The 13,682-nt window shown below is 45.3% G+C and overlaps 1 protein-coding gene across 1 annotated transcript in view; it reads left to right on the forward strand.

Annotated features, from left to right (window-relative positions):
* Positions 1 to 13,012, forward strand: part of plcg1 (phospholipase C, gamma 1) — a 36,907-nt gene extending 23,895 nt beyond the window's left edge. Inside the window, 22 exon segments of the mRNA XM_024005544.2 lie at positions 1,194 to 1,314; positions 1,510 to 1,678; positions 1,814 to 1,936; positions 4,517 to 4,618; positions 5,769 to 5,956; positions 6,377 to 6,577; positions 6,696 to 6,815; positions 7,723 to 7,903; positions 7,995 to 8,072; positions 8,194 to 8,297; positions 8,445 to 8,538; positions 8,868 to 8,884; positions 8,886 to 8,935; positions 9,633 to 9,796; positions 10,000 to 10,096; positions 10,187 to 10,411; positions 10,577 to 10,725; positions 10,933 to 11,047; positions 11,342 to 11,503; positions 11,660 to 11,748; positions 12,105 to 12,382; positions 12,547 to 13,012. Of these exon segments, the coding sequence (XP_023861312.1) occupies positions 1,194 to 1,314; positions 1,510 to 1,678; positions 1,814 to 1,936; positions 4,517 to 4,618; positions 5,769 to 5,956; positions 6,377 to 6,577; positions 6,696 to 6,815; positions 7,723 to 7,903; positions 7,995 to 8,072; positions 8,194 to 8,297; positions 8,445 to 8,538; positions 8,868 to 8,884; positions 8,886 to 8,935; positions 9,633 to 9,796; positions 10,000 to 10,096; positions 10,187 to 10,411; positions 10,577 to 10,725; positions 10,933 to 11,047; positions 11,342 to 11,503; positions 11,660 to 11,748; positions 12,105 to 12,382; positions 12,547 to 12,589 (2,870 nt within the window). The 3' untranslated portion in view covers positions 12,590 to 13,012.
* Positions 13,013 to 13,682: the final 670 nt, after the last annotated feature.

The following is a 13,682-nucleotide window of genomic DNA, read 5'->3' on the forward strand; positions in this document are numbered from 1 at the left end:
TCACACAACCTCAACCCAATTGAGATGGTTTGGGTTGAGTTGGACCGCAGAGTGAAGGAAAAGCAGCCAACAAGTGCTCATCATTTGTGGGAATTATTTTGAGACTGTTGGAAAAGCATTCCAGGTGAAGCTGGTTGAGAGAATGCAAAGTGTGCAAAGCTGTTAAGGCAAAGATTGGTTACTTTTTGAATAATCAAATATATTTTGATTTAACACTTTTTTTTGGTCACGTGTTCATAGTTTTGATGTCTTCACTATTATTATACAATGTAGAAAATAGTACAAATAAAGAAAAACCCTTGAAGGAGTAGGTGTCCAAACCTTTGGATGTGTGTGTGTGTGTGTGTGTGATAGATGGATAGATAGGTGAGTTGCCTACCAAGAAGACAGTGAATGTTCCTGAGCGACCAAGTTTTACTTAAATCTGCTTGAAAATCTATTTCAATACTTGGAAAAGCGGTGTAGCAATGATCAACAACCAACTTGACAGAGCTTGAATAATTTTTCTAATAATAATGGGCAATTATTGTACAATCCAGGTGTGTAAACCTCAGACGTACCCAGAAAGACTCATAGCTGTAATTGCTGCAAAAGGTGACAAATTCCCCTTTTTAAAAGTTTTTCTTTTTTTTTTGCCTGTATTGACTCAGGTTGTGAATACTTATGTAAATAAGGTATTTCATTTTCAATAATTTGCTAAAAACAGGTTTTCRCTTYGTTATTTTGGGGTATTGTTTAGCTGGCTGAGAAAAATTTAAAGAAGCTATTTAATCAATTTGGAATTCCGGCTGTACCACCACAAAATGTGGAATAAGTCAAGTGGTATGAATACTTTCTGAGGGCACTGGATGCTGTCCTTCCTCTCTTTGTCATTGAATAAATTATTTTCAATCACATTTTTTGATMGTTTATCTTTAATTTTGAGTCTGGTTGTGGAGGCCTAGTCTAAGCATACTACACATACAAACCATGGCCAATGGAGAATCTCCACTAACTGTAGTGTGCTTATCCTGGGATTGTGTAKCTGCCCTTGTAAATGAGAATAGACAAACTATAGTTTGTGTACTCAACAGGTTAACTAGCGTGGTTAAAGCCTACTACTCCCTACTTACCCTTTTAACAGACACCCACTCACCAAATATGCAGACCAGACATCTCTACTATGCCATTAAAAAAAGTTTGTGTGTTGGCAGTGGACTGCTGGGATGGTCCAGATGGAATGCCTGTCATCTACCATGGACACACCCTCACCACCAAGATCAAGTTCTGTGATGTCCTGGCGACCATCAAGGAACACGCCTTTGTGACGTCTGAGTGAGTCTCCATGTGCTCACAGTCTTTGTGTTTTGTATGCTTGAGTGATACTCAGTAATCTACTATCCTCTAAAGAGAACATGAAATTAAATGAGAAGTTCACAAGGGGGGGGGGGGGGGGGCTTTCCACCACGCCTTTCACCTTTGACGTGCTGTTGACCTCTGACCCCTCTCCCCCTCTTACTCCTTCCCCAGCTACCCCATCATCCTGTCCATAGAGGATCATTGCAGCATTGTCCAGCAGAGGAACATGGCTACCTACTTTAAGAAGGTCTTTGGAGAAATGCTGCTTACCAAGGCTGTGGACATCTCCGCCGACGGACTGCCCTCACCCAATCAGCTTAAGAGGAAGATCCTCATCAAGGTCAGAGATCATAGGGTCATGTGGATTTGGAATTAAGATGTTTGTGTTGTCATTTTAATGTACTTGTGGATCAGAGCATCTGCTAAATGACTGTATAAACCAACTGCAGTCTCTTCCTCTCCCTGTCTTGTGCAGCATAAGAAGCTAGCAGAGGGCAGTGCCTATGAGGAGGTGTCCACCTCCACTCCCTACTCTGAGAATGACATCAGCAACTCCATCAAGAATGGCATTCTCTTCCTGGAGGACCCCATCAACCATGTGAGAGCTTTTTTTTCTATTTATCTACAGTSAGCTAGTGGAAAGCCTTCTAGTGGAAAGCCTTCCCAGAAGAGTGGAGGCTGTTRTGGAAGCAAAGGGGGGACCAACCCCATATTAATAAGGACAATGTCTGCACCCTGACGGAAATCTAACTAGCATAATAAAATAAGCATAGTAAAATCTCCATGAATGTCACTTTAAGCTAGAGATCAGTTTTTTGTTTACGTGTCAATCCACCGCATCTGCCTATGTCGCACTTCCGCAGCTGAGGTGAAAGGTGACAGAGCTAGTGCAGTGTTTGTCAGACCATGAGACATCCCAAAAATCGGTCTTCTCACAAAATTATCTGTAGCGTCCGACTGGTTTGGCCTACAAAACTATTATGACCCCTCTATGGAAAGATGACTCTCGCGAACAGTGTTTTGCTCTACGACCTCCACAAGTGTCAAGAGACTCATCTGACGTTGGTACAGCTGATCTGCCAACTTCTGTCTGTAGCGTCCAAACCTTTTGGGTTACACACTCTCACGAACATGTACATGTTGGATATTTTGCTCTAGGATGCCCAAGACTCATCTGAAGGTCCCCCGGTACCAGTTGAAAAAATGTATGGAAGTACACTACCGTTCAAAAGTTTGGGGTCACTTAGAAATGTCCTTTTTTTTTTTTTWTTWWGAAAAGCAAATTTTGCAATTGTTAGCACAGCTTGCTTTCTTTAGACTAGTTGAGTATCTGGAGCATCAGCATTTGTGGGTTTGATTACAGGCTCAAAATGTCCTCTTGCTCAGTTGTGTACTGGGACCTCCCACTCCTCTTCCTATTCTGGTTAGAGCCAGTTTTTACTGTGGGCTGTTCTGTGAAGGGAGTAGTACACAGCGTTGTACCAAATCTTCAGTTTCTCGTATGAAATAGCCTTAATTTCTCAGAACAAGAATAGACTGACGAGTTTCAGAAGAAAGTTCTTTGTTTCAGGCCATTTTGAGCCTGTAATCGAACCCACAAATGCTGATGCTYCAGATACTCAACTAGTCTAAAGAAGGCCAGTGTAATTGCATCTTTAATCRGGACAACCTTTTTCAGCTGTGCTAACAACTGCAAAAGGKTTTTCTAATGCTAGCCTTTTTAAAATGATAAACTTGGATTAGCTAACACAACACATTGGAACACAGGAGTGGTTGCTGCTAATGGGCCTCTGTAGGCCTATGTTTTAACCTTTTATTTAACTGCGCAAGTCAGTTAAGAATAAATTCTTATTTACAATGATGGCCTACCGGGGAACAGTGGGTTGTTAGCACAGCTGGCTTTGTTCAGGGGCAGAAGGACAGATTTGTACCTTGTCAGCTCGGGGATTCGATCCAGCAACCTTTCGGTTACTGGCCCAACGCTCTAACCACTAGGCTACCTGCCGCCCTTAAATAGATATTCCATAAATAATCTGCTGTTTCCAGCTACAATAGTCATTTACAACATTAACGATGTCTACACTGTATTTCTGATCAATTTGATATTTTAATGGACAAAGAATTTGCTTTTCTTTCAATGACAAGGGAATTTCTAAGTGACCCCAAACTTTTGAACAGTAGTGTATATATGGAGACTGGTTAATACCAAAAAATATGTGGTTGAATACATGTAAAAAAAGAAAGAAAAAAAAAATAGATATAGGAGAGACACTTCAGCACAAACTTCCTTTTTGATATTTTTTGGGAACTATCTGTTCCATGTAGTGAATCTGGTTTTCAATGTGTTCATTTTTTTTTTATACTTCAGGGGATCTTAAACTCCAATAGCTAAATGATCCTTGGTATGACCTTAAAACAATTCCATATAGTTTAGTAGAACCCCCCCCCCCCCCTTATTGTAAGTAAGAATAGAATATATTTCTAAACTCTTCTATGTTTAATGTAGTTCCGTGTAGCTCAGTTGGTAGAGCATGGTGCTTGCAACGCCAGGGTTGTGGGTTCGATTCCCACGGGGGACAATGTTAATCATGGATGCTACCATGATTACAGATAGTTCTGAATGAATCGTGAAAAAGTTAGACGCTCAAATATCGTACCCCCAAGACATATATTGGGGGGGGGGGGGGTTTTTATATTTATGCCTCTAACTTTCTCACTCATCATGATTCATTCAGAATTATCTGTAATCATGGTAGCTTCCACATTAATGTAGCAATGTTTAGAAACATATTATATTCTTATTTACGATAACAGTGAATCCAAAATGACACACTACGTTATTTACCATCAATTTATATTGGGCACAAAATAATCTGAAACACAACCAAAACATTGGGGGGGGACTACGTACAAAAAGTGTTATGATTTCAAAACGTTTCACATGATATGGATGAAAAAACCCTCAAATTAAAGCTGACTTTAACCTTTATAGTCACTGTATAATTTCAAATCCGAAGTGCTKAGTACAGAGCCAAAACAACAACCAATGTCACTGTCCCAATATTTGTTGTTCTCACTGTAAATGCCTTGGTTGTATGGTCCATAGCTCTCTTGCCACTGTTACCTTTTTTWAAATACCTTTTTCTAACTCAAACACCATCTCCCCCTCTCTCTGCAGGAGTGGTACCCTCACTTCTTTGTCCTGACCAGCAGTAAGATCTACTACTCGGAGGAGACGTCTAACAACCAAGGCAACGAGGATGAGGAGGAGCACAGAGAGGTAAGGCCTTGCGGTACATCAGTGTTTCATCTGAAAAAATGTGTAGCAGTGGGAGGGAAAGGAGCCGGGGGTGCAAATAAATAGGCTGAAGCATGGGGTTGCCTATCTGCATTTACCCCATTGGGCAGATCTCAAATGTGTTCTCTTAACTAGTTATCATATTGATTCATTTATGTCCCAAGAAACTTGCATAAGCACTGAATAAAATCTAGGCCTATTTGTTAATTTTYCCCCCAACACTTTATCTGGGTTCCACTCCTTTTGCTCAACCAAAAATATTATCTGTCTCATCACAATTTAAGTCATTCAAATAAATAATTGAGGTAGTGAGGCGTTGTACCCCAAGTCACCCTACAATTGACCGGTGTTACWTTCAGCCCCACTCCCCTATGCACTCACTGTGAATTGCTGAGCATAACATGCTTAACCATGCTTCTGCTAAAAACCATGGGTTTAAAATGGTGCAGTTTGTGCATATTTAGGAGTTAAGAAATAAATTAAGTAGGAATGGAAAGCTGGGATTCCCCTCTTTATAACAAAAGCCATTAAAACTGCTGTTTTCGCGATTGCAATAATTGTTGTGCATTGACTGCTTGTCAGAATGCATGTTTCCCTTCCTATGGCACTTATAACATGAATGAGCCACGGAGAGGAATATTTATCTGGCATAGAACACAACAAGCCGACTAGGTAAATAAAGACACTATTCCACTATGGGGTTGTTATTTTTTCTATTAATTAGTTGTTTTGTTTGCAGATAAAGCACATGTGGAATGGAAAAATGCTCCTCAACAGAGTTTTTCATGTTCCATATTTTTTTTATTGTGTGGAGGCAATGATTTTGCAGTGGCGCAGCACCACAGCAAATAAAGCCAGCGGACACACAGCGGTCCATACAGGACAGAACACCACTTTATGGTGCTTAATGCCATAGGACAGGGTTTCCCAAACTCTGTCCTCGGGACTCCAAGGGGTGCACGTTTTTGATTTTTGGCCTAGTACTACACAACTGATTCAATTAATCATCAAGCTTTGATCATTTGAATCAGCTGTGTAGTGTCAGGGTAAAAACCCCTCGGGGTCCCCAGGACCAAGTTTGGGGAAACGCTGCCATAGGAGTTCCAACATTAAACTCTAGCTGTCTGTCTAGGTCTCTAACGGTATGGACCAACATATAGCAGAGAAGTGGTTCCATGGGAAGCTTGGTGCTGGTCGCGACGGGAGACAGATAGCTGAGCGGCTGCTGTCGGAGTACTGTCTTGAGACGGGCGCTCCCGACGGGTCCTTCCTGGTCCGGGAGAGTGAGACGTTCGTRGGAGACTACACCTTGTCCTTCTGGTAAATCTCCCCTACTGTACCCCCCTCTACTAACTCCCTTCTCCTCACCCTTGTTCCTAGCTCACTCTGAACCTGCCTCACCCCACTCCTCATCCCTGTTCCTAGCACACTTACCTAACCCCCCTTCTCCTGACCCTCTGTCTCCTCACCCACCTCATTGCTTGCATCACATAGTTCAGATAATACTTGTGCTGTATGTTCGGCTAGCCCCGGATCTACGGTGCCCATAGGTTTGCTACACTGCTAAACCTTGGACCTGAACAGTCAATCAATCCAAATGGTTGTCCTATTGATTTTGTGTAGTAGCCAGTCACGGTGTAGGCTAGGCTGCTGGTCTCTCTGCTAATGCATGGGACAGGGCTGAGTAACTGGGATMATTTCAAATCAATACCTGGTCTCTCTCTTTCACTGTCCACACAGGCGTTCAGGCCGGGTGCAGCACTGTCGCATCCACTCTCGCCAGGAGGCGGGCAGCCCCAAGTTCTACTTGACAGACAACCTGGTGTTTGACACGCTATTCGCCCTCATCATCCACTACCAGCAGGTAGCGCTGCGCTGTAACGAGTTTGAGATGAAGCTGACTGAGCCTGTGCCCCAGACCAACGCCCACGAAAGCAAAGAGTACGTCCAGCTTTCAAGGCTTCAGATAGTCATTCATTTCAATCTCATGTGTGTCAGTGATGACTTTATGAAAGGAGAAGGAGGGTAGGAAAGATGTAAGTATGAGTGTATGTTCTAGGTGGTACCATGCCAACCTGTCTCGGAGCCACGCTGAGAACATGCTGATGAGGGTTCCACGTGACGGGGCGTTCCTTGTCAGGAAAAGGGCAGAGCTAAGCTCCTTTGCCATTTCCTTCAGGTGAGTCTCAAATGTATAGAAACAAACGACTAAACAAAAAGACAATTGTTTGTTCTGGTTGTTACTGATGGGTAAAATGCAGCATTCCGGTATTAGTTACTTGATATTAGGAAAGTTGACATACATTACCGCCTCACCAGCTTGCTAGAACTTGTTTTGAAAGCAAGACGTTCAGAGTACTGAGCTAGCTCAGAGAACGGTGACCTGGTGCAAACTTCTATGCCTTCTACCTTTTTAAAGATTTTCATGAGAAAGACCATTGTTCTGTTTATCCTACAGTTGGAAACCTAAGCCACAATATCGTAATATGGGACGGCAAGGGCTCTAAATAAAAACATGTCATTGGTAACTTAATGGCATTATGTAACTTTATGGGCGACCCTACCAAATTCACATAGAAATGTGAGTTATAGCTCTATTATTAACCTTGAATGCAAGTCTAAGACACGGTAGATCTGTTCTAGATGCACTTTCTATGCTTCCCGTTAGGTTTAGTTTGTGTCTCTTCACTTTCGGTTTTGTACACCAGCTTCAAACAGCTGTAACAACATTTTTGGTTATGTAAAATATATTTGACAGCGGTTTAGACGGTACGATGATTCTCTCCACTRTACTGTGTTAGATCACTAGTATAGCTCACGCAGCCATCCACCTGGCCTCCCGAGACATGTGTTATAGCGTCTGCTCTGTTATTACTGACTGGGTTGTTTTGAAAATGKACAGGCCAGTTATAGGTCTAATTACAATGAAAAGCATCTTCCATGACCATGGGTTCTTGCCACTGTCGTCTTGGCGTCCTCTTTTGTTTACGGGGGTTTTGGTTCAGATTGCTGTGAAGCACCTGATGATTAATGCATGCAGCAGGACACGTACGTGTGTGTTTAACCCTGTTTTGTCGTCCCCTCAGGGCAGAGGGGAAGATCAAGCACTGCAGGGTGCAGCAGGAGGGCCAGACGGTGGTGTTGGGGACGTCGGAGTTCGACAGCCTGGTGGATCTCATCAGTTACTACGAGAAACACCCGTTGTACCGCAAGATGAAGCTCCGCTACCCTATCAATGAGGAGACGCTGGAGAAGATAGGCACCGCTGTGAGTGGACCACACACACTTGTGCTCATGATTGTTGCTGTAGTCAATGTAAGTGAGTTGGATATCCTTTGAACTGTCATGTATTTGTCAGGAGCCAGATTACGGGTCTCTGTATGAGGGGCGGAACCCTGGGTTCTACGTAGAAGCCAATCAGATGCCCACCTTCAAGGTAAGACTGCACCGGATCTCTCATATCCTGTGTGTTTACATCCTGTCTCCTTCCCTCTCTTTGCAAATGTAACAATGCAAGGATTGTGTGTGTGTCCTAACCCCTTCACATCGGTCTGCAGTGCACAGTGAAGGCCATGTATGAGTACAAGGCCCAGAGGGATGATGAATTGTCCTTCAGTAAGAACGCCATCATCCAAAACGTGGACAAACAGGAAGGAGGCTGGTGAGTGACATCACACACAGGAAGTCAGGTTCACCATCCAAATCTATCAAATCATCACAGAGCTACATGAGTTATCTGGGGTTGGTTATAGAACATCCTTCTAGAGTAAACCCCATTCCGTGTGTGTGTTTTAACTCTCTCACTCAGGTGGAAGGGGGACTGTGGTGGGAAGAAGCAGCTGTGGTTTCCTGCTAACTATGTAGAGGAGATCAGTCCTTCAGCTGTGGAGCCAGACAGATCAGTAAGGCCCTCTACCCTGTAGACACATACTGGGATATGCATCTGCTAATCCCACCTGCTAATAATCCACATTTTACAGCCACTAGTCTATGCTATGAGGGACTGTCATTTTCTAGCATCGTTTATAGCAACAACATGTAAAATGCTGCTGTTGGGTTTTTCGAATAGCATTCACGCCCCCCCCCCCCCCTCCTCTCCCCCCCCCCCCCTCCTCTCCCCTCCCCCTCCCTCCTCTCCCTCCCCCTCCCTCCTCTCCCCCTCCCTCCTCCTCTCCCCCTCCCCCTCCTCCTTCCCCCTCCCTCCTCTCCCCCTCCCCCTCCTCTCCTACAGCAGCTGACAGAGAACAGTCTCTGGGAACCTGCTGAGAGGAAGTGTCGATGTGTCTTCCTGTCAGATTGGTGAGTAACTCCTCCCCTTCCTGTTTCTATCCTCCTGCAGATAGCAGGGTCACCGTTGCCTCGGGACGACCTCTAGATACTTGTTATCTCCCTCTCAATCTCTTCTTTGTTCTCACCACCCACTCTCGTTATCACTGTTATCACTGTTCCATCCTCTTCTCTCTGTGGGTTCTAACTGTTCCATCTCTCTCTCTCTGTGGGGTTAATCACTGTTTCCATCTCTCTCTCTCTCTCTCTCTCTCGCTCTCTCTCGTTCTCTCTCGTTTCTCTCTCTGTGGGGTTATCACTGTTCTCTCGTTCTCTCTCTCGTTCTCTCTCGCTCTCGTTCTCTCTTCTCGCTCTCGTTCTCTCTCTCTCTCGTTCTCTCTCTCGCTCTCGTTCTCTCTCTCTCTCGTTCTCTCTCTCGCTCTCTCGTTCGTCCTCTCTCGTCTCGTTCTCTTCTCGCCTTCGTTCTCGCTCTCTCTCGTCTCTCTCTCTCTCTTCTCTCTCTTCGCTTCTCTTCTTCTATCGTGTCTAATATGTTTGATACTATAAAGGTTCAATACACGGTCCTTCCATTACTACAGGCACATGCTGTGCCATGCACCACTCTGTTTGTTAGGAATAACTAGCACATGTTCATGGCTGCCACAGCTCTCTCTCTGCTCTGCTCTCTCGCTCCCCTCTCTCTCATCTTGCGCTCTCTCTCTCCCCCTAGTGGTGCGGCCTGATGGTAAGGGAAGCAGGCTGCATGTGTTCTCCCTCCTCCCCGCTGCCTCTCCTAGGGCAGGGCAGGTCTTGGACATTGCTGCCAATACCCAGGAGGAGCTCAAGGAGTGGGTCATCAAGATCAGAGAGGTCACCATGACATCAGAGGCCAAGGTATGGAAAGAATACTTTGTAGTAAATGTGTAAGAATAAAGAATGGAAGAAGCGTATACCATGTGCAGGAATACTTCCTCAGAAACTGAGTCTTATGGCTGTCTGTGAAGTAATGACTGTGAGTAGTGTCAAACTGAGTCTTGTGGTTGTCTGTGAAGTAATGACTGTGTGAGTAGTGTCAAACTGAGTCGTGTGTGTGTCAGCTGGAGGAGGGGAAGATGATGGAGAGAAGGAAGAAGATCGCTCTGGAGCTGTCTGACCTGGTCATCTACTGTAGACCTGTACCCTTCGACGAGGACAGTAAGGACACGTCTATACAGTTAAACACACTCTGTCACTCACACACACACAAGGATATCTCACCCTCCCATCTCCCCCCTGCTCCTGTAGAGATTGGGACAGAGCGGGCGTGTTTCCGGGACATGTCGTCGTTCCCGGAGACCAAGGCAGAGAAGTATGTGAACCGGATCAAGGGGAAGAGGTTCCTGCAGTACAACCGGCTGCAGCTGTCCCGTATCTACCCCCGTGGACAGAGGCTGGACTCCTCCAACTACGACCCTCTGCCCATGTGGCTCTGTGGATCCCAGCTGGTCGCGCTGAACTTCCAGACTGCAGGTAYAGAGGGAGGGAGGGAKGAGTTGTTACTGAGTGAGAAGGGGGATTGATACACTGGGGTAGGAGAGGGAATTTTTCAATAAAAAAAAAACATTTTTTAACAGTGGCTGGTTTTCCCTACATTACCTTTTTGAAGATGACTGACTGAACTTCTCCCCTCTCCAGACAAGCCCATGCAGATGAACCAGGCTCTGTTCATGTTGAACGGGAGGAGTGGCTAYGTCCTCCAGCCACCAATCATGAGAGACGACAACTTTGACCCCTTTGACCGACACACACTGAGGGGCCTGGAGTCAGTSACCCTGCAGATAGAGGTGTGTGGTCTTCTATCCTCGTGGAAATCCTCAGAAGTCCCCACAAGGATTGTAAAACAAGGAAAATTCTCCCTCAATGGGACATTTCCCACGTCCCCATGAGGACAACGGCTATCTTAAACTTAGGGGTTGGGGTTAGGGAAAATTTTAGGTCCCCACGAGAATATAAAAACGTGTGGAGGTGTTTAAACTGTCTGTCCTCTCCAGGTGTTGGGTGCTCGTCATCTGCCTAAACACGGTCGTGGCATCGTGTGCCCCCTGATCGAGATCGAGGTGTGTGGCGCAGAATATGACAGTGCCAAGCAGAAGACTGACTCAGAGGGTGAGTAACACACCTTACACTAATACTTAATTCAACCAATCAGGTTCTTTACATCTAGTTAGTAGTTGGTTAGTTGAACCAAGTGTTATTTCGAAGAGAAGGGTCCTAGGTTTTAGGGCAAGGATGTAGTGATGGGTTTGGAATTAAGCTCGTCATTTCCTGTCCAGTTATGGAAAAACAAAGTTGTACAAATATCTAAGGATTGTGTGGCAACCTGATGGACAAAACATCTCCTAGTGTGTACACACAGACTTGGCTGATCTAGTCTTCTCTCTCTCTCCATGTTCTCTTCAGCGGATAATGGTCTGAACCCCACGTGGCCTCGGAAGCCTTTCCAGTTCACCGTGTGTAACTCTGCCTTTGCCTTCCTGCGCTTTGTGGTGTACGAGATTGACATGTTCAGCGACCAGAACTTCCTGGCTCAGGCCAGCTTCCCCATCAACAGCCTCAAGACAGGTAGGTGTCATATCGCACCAACATCCACTCGGATTGGCTGAGACAAGTATGATACACCCTGACTGTCTCTCTGACTAACAGAATAGTTTGGCATTTCAGATTATCATTCTTTTGGCATTACTAGACTCATGTCTGTCTGTCTCTGTGTGGTGTCAGGTTACCGGTCGGTCCCTCTGAAGAACAGCTGTAATGAGGATCTGGAGCTGGCCTCTCTGCTGGTGCACATGGACATCACCCGGAGCAGGGTGGGTACTGGTACACTCACTGGACTGACTCCACCACCACTGTCAGAGTTCCCATCACACATTGACAGTTATTCACTAGGGCCGGGATGGTACCAGTATCGCGTTACTCGTTAGTATCCTGGCAAGGAAACCAAATACATGTTTCCAACATCCCTAATGTTGGAAACGAATATCATTATGTTGTCACCCAGAATCACATTTAATTTCCAAGCTATAGTGCACAGTATTTTACATACAGCAGGTTTTTAAAGGACCATAGTGTTACCTTTGTTTTTCATTTTTGCCATGGAAAACACATTGCATTACTGGTATCATCCCTAATATTCACTCCAACTTATTTTCTCTCCCTCTACTAGGCTGAAAATGGGGAGGTGCTGAGCCCGTTTCTGCCGGTAGGAGGTGTCTCTGCAGCGGTGGTTACCCAGACAGGGCGTGAGCGTCTGGGGGAGACAGGCTCCACGTCCTCAGCCTCCTCCATGTCCCCTCTGCCCCAGTCCCCAGCAGCCCAGACCCAGGCTCAGACACAGGCCTACAGAGGCAGAGAGGGCTCCTTCGAGGCCCGCTACCAGACACCTCTGGATGACTTCAGAGTATCACAGGAGGCTCTGCTGGACCTGGACCCTCAGAACAGGAGGTATGTGTAAGGAGGTATGTGTAACTTCTATCTGTCTGTGTTGGTGCATTTCAGTTTTGTGAGATTTTAGTCCTTGCTTGCTCTCTCTCTCTCTCTCTCTCTCTCCCTCTCTCTCTCTCTCTCTCTCTCTCTCTCTCTCTCTCTCTATTCCAAACCCCCCTCAGGATGATGCGCAGGACCAGAGTGGGCGGAGAGAACCGTGTTTAGGCCGGACCAATCAGGGCGCATTCCAACCCCTCCAGCTCCTCCCCGTACCGATGATGTCACTGACTGCTGTGAACACTGTTTCTATGGAAACACCCACCACCGCTTTGGCCTACATTTCAGGCAGCTCTCCCTTGCTCTGCTCTCTTTCTCTCCTCTGTGTGTCCCCCTCCTGGAGTGAGTGTGAGGTGGAGGGGGCGGGAAGGGAGAGAGACGACAAAGATGACAAGAAAAAAATAATACGCAAAGAAGTTTCAGCCCTCGGCTAAGATGTCGGGAGATGGGGGATTTTGGCGTGCTTGACTCGGGCGCAAAGGTTTGCGAGGGAAAGAAGAATGGAAGAGGGAGGGATGAGATGAGGGAGGGAGCTGTGAAGGTGTCAGTTTGAAACTGTTTTCCACGTTAGGTTATTATTTTTCTCTTCTCTCTGGCGTATATGAGTATATATATTTATTCCTGCTGTGCTGTTGGCCAGACGACGGCAGCAGCCAACCTGCTCTTAAAGAGCTTCTGTCTCCATGTTTTTTTAATTATTTTTATTTAAACTTTTAAACATTCATGTGATTTTTCTTTAATGTGTAAAACACGAGGGCTCTCTGTGGAGTAACTCAAGCCTTTATATATATACACAGGCTTTTCTTATTTTGCCAAACTTGCATTCTGAAAACTACGGGTCATTCCGTTGCCTGCCTTGTGATGTAAAAGCAGTTTCTCTTAACAGTCTCTAACAGTAAAAACACTCACACTCTTACCCCCTATACACTATTCAATCTGGAAAGCTGAAGTGTTAGATTCCGTGATAGAAATGTAAAGGTAATTGAGCCGACAAATGCAGCATTTACAGTGAAAGCAGAGACTGCAAACGCGGGAACATTGCCTTTAAATTCTAATCACGCTGTAAAACTGAACTTCTGTTGTGTAATGAATAGTTCAATTTACCCCCCCCCCCCCCAAATATAGAACCTTGTCAAATGTGCTACCCTATTTGGAGATTAGCATGGCATTATTTTCCCTTTTTAGGATGCCATACTGCATTGTAGAGTGCTGGAACTGAGCTAGCCTGTCTGTCCCTGAAAGTTGTGTCAGTAAGCAATGC

The sequence above is a fragment of the Salvelinus sp. IW2-2015 genome, linkage group LG17 (assembly GCF_002910315.2).
Source record: "Salvelinus sp. IW2-2015 linkage group LG17, ASM291031v2, whole genome shotgun sequence".
Lineage (NCBI taxonomy): Eukaryota > Metazoa > Chordata > Actinopteri > Salmoniformes > Salmonidae > Salvelinus > Salvelinus sp. IW2-2015.